Source organism: Mandrillus leucophaeus, unplaced genomic scaffold (assembly GCF_000951045.1).
Source record: "Mandrillus leucophaeus isolate KB7577 unplaced genomic scaffold, Mleu.le_1.0 Scaffold9, whole genome shotgun sequence".
In the NCBI taxonomy this organism is placed as follows: domain Eukaryota; kingdom Metazoa; phylum Chordata; class Mammalia; order Primates; family Cercopithecidae; genus Mandrillus; species Mandrillus leucophaeus.
The window spans coordinates 7,974,638-7,977,057 of NW_012109807.1; the positions used below are offsets into that span (position 1 = coordinate 7,974,638).

The window sequence follows — 2,420 nt, forward strand, 5'->3', positions numbered from 1 at the left end:
GCGCCCGGCCAATATAAGCTTGTTTTAAAACACTACAAGGCAATTGGCAGGTACTGATGCTAAAATTCAAATACATATTTTTTTCTCAGTTGAGAAAGAGTTCCAAGATTCTCTGGGCTCATTGGGCCACGTCTGGAATTTTGTGATCAGTTTGGGCCATCAAGATGGTGAGGGTTCTGGAAACCACACCCTGAAGAGACTAGTTGAAAGAACCTGGGGTGTTTGTCATGCAAAGATCCTCAACAGTGTCCTCATCTGCCAGAAGGGCTGTCACCAAGACGTAGAAAGGGAGAGGTTTGTTTAATGTCGCTCTAAAGCACGCACCCAGAATCCATGGGTAGAAGTCACAAATGGAGAATTTGCAGGAGAAAAAGTATCTTGGGGAGGGTCATGCGGAGGCTGCGGGCCCTCGTGCATCGTCAGGGGACAGCAGCACTGTTGCGTGCCAGGGCCCTGACTCGGAAGCAGCAACGGGCCCGAGGATAAATTCTCCAATTCCCCCTCCAGCGCTTCTCCTCCAGGCTCACAATGGGCAAGACACAGCAGCAGGGTGCTCTGCAAGGATTTCCCTCTACTCCTGGGCCTTGAAGCTGGAATTAGGATCGTGGCAAAAGGATGAGCCAGACACGGCACAGCTTTAATGAGTTTGTGACCAGATGAGAACACATTCGTCTGGCTCATCCGAGGCAGGAGAACAGGGTCTGGAGTCAAGGAACTTAAGGTCAATTCGTGCTGACTTTCTAAGGCTGAATCAAGGGAAGCACCAAGGTCTGGGGCAGGGAATCTGGGGCCCATTCATGATAATTTCCTAAAGTTAAATCAAAGGGAAAACATCTGGGTCTGGGGCAGGGAACCTAAGACCAATCGCCACGAACTTCCTAAAGCTAAACCAAGAGGAAAAACCCCAGCTCCTGATGCTGGGTAGCAAAGGATCAGTCTCCCTGCAACCCTCCGCTTCCACCCCGGCTCAGAGGGGAAGGGAGTGTGCCTCGGATTGCCCAGAGGCCAAGCAGGGGCCGTCCCTTCCTCTGCACAGGGGCCAATTCACCTCAGCCTTTAATTAGCCACAGACCAAATCCTTCGTCCAGAAAAGCGGTAGTCCATAGGGACCTCAAAAGGAGTATTTAAAACCCAGAGATCTTCGTAACGGCGCCCTTGTGTCTCTTGCGGCCCATTCCCACGCTGTGGAGTGCCTTCTCACTTTAATAAATCCCTGCCTTCGCTGCCTCATTCCTGTGTTCCATTCCTCTGTTACTTTATTTGTGCATATTGTTCACTTCTTTGTTCAAAACACCAAGGACCTGGACAACTCGTACTCACAGCCTTTCTTCCGGTAACACGTGTGGGGAACGCACATTGGGGTAACTGTGCATTACGACATCACCGTCTGACATCAGCTGATTACAGTGCCAAGGAAAATGCTACCTCCGCCCTTGTTATTATGTAATAGAATGGAATGGAATGGAGTGGAGTGGCATGGCATGGAATAGTATAGAACAGAATTTTTTGCAGTAAAAAGTGTCCACAGTACTGGCAGCTACAGCAATGCCCTTTCCCCAACCTCTATTGTCTTGTAAAGGGACAAGGACCTCAAGGTGCGATGCAAACAAGCCTGTGCAGCCCTGAGCTACATAACAAGGAGTTGGCAGGTCAGCGTCACGAGCAAAGAAATCGCCAGGCGACGGGTCCCAGAACAGGGGCCGTGGTTCTTCCTGCCCAAACACACCTTCCCTGCAGGAGCCCGTGTAGGTTCAGCAAAGGGCCAAACAGTGGCCTTGGCGTTCTCGATTATCCAGAACTCTGTGGATGGTGAAAAGGGGCCAGAACACATCAGGGACTGGGTACCTGGAGCAGTGGGCAGGGCATGGCGCCCCCCACAGGCATGATGAAGGAGGTGGACACGACCTTGGTGTCTCCATACCTGAAGCCCACCAGTGCTTCGGTGCGGCTCACACACTTCTTCACAACCCCTGCAAGGAATCAAAGAAAATATAAAATGTAAAGACAAATAACATCCCTTCCCATAGGCTTGTGCCATCTTTCCGGCCACACTGAGTTATAACACTTTGCCTGTTTCAATCAGTGTGCCCCTGTGATTTCTCCAGCAGATAATGTTGGGTACCACAGGATGCCTACTGGGTTGACCAACTCAAAATGGTGATGCACATGCCTGGTCTGGGCACCCGCTGAGATGAGAACTGGCGAGAATGGACGAGATCTGTTCATCCTGCACCATCAGCCTCCGTCCTGACAGGAACATGCATCCTGGAAATAAAGATCCTCTTCCCGAACACCTCCTACCACCTGATATTTTCATTTACTTTAGCCCTATTTTCTTCCATAACACTTAAAGATAGAAAATACATGTTGTTAATTAAATTGTGAAAGTATAAAGGAAATATAAACTCCTATCCAAATCG

General features: G+C 49.8%; 1 protein-coding gene across 1 annotated transcript in view; it reads right to left on the reverse strand.

Annotated features, from left to right (window-relative positions):
* VWA3B (von Willebrand factor A domain containing 3B) overlaps positions 1–2,420 on the reverse strand; it is a 250,566-nt gene that overhangs the window by 23,317 nt on the left and 224,829 nt on the right. The window contains exon 24 of the mRNA XM_011969675.1: positions 1,846–1,970. Within this exon, the coding sequence (XP_011825065.1) occupies positions 1,846–1,970 (125 nt within the window). The remainder of the gene's footprint in view (positions 1–1,845; positions 1,971–2,420) is intronic.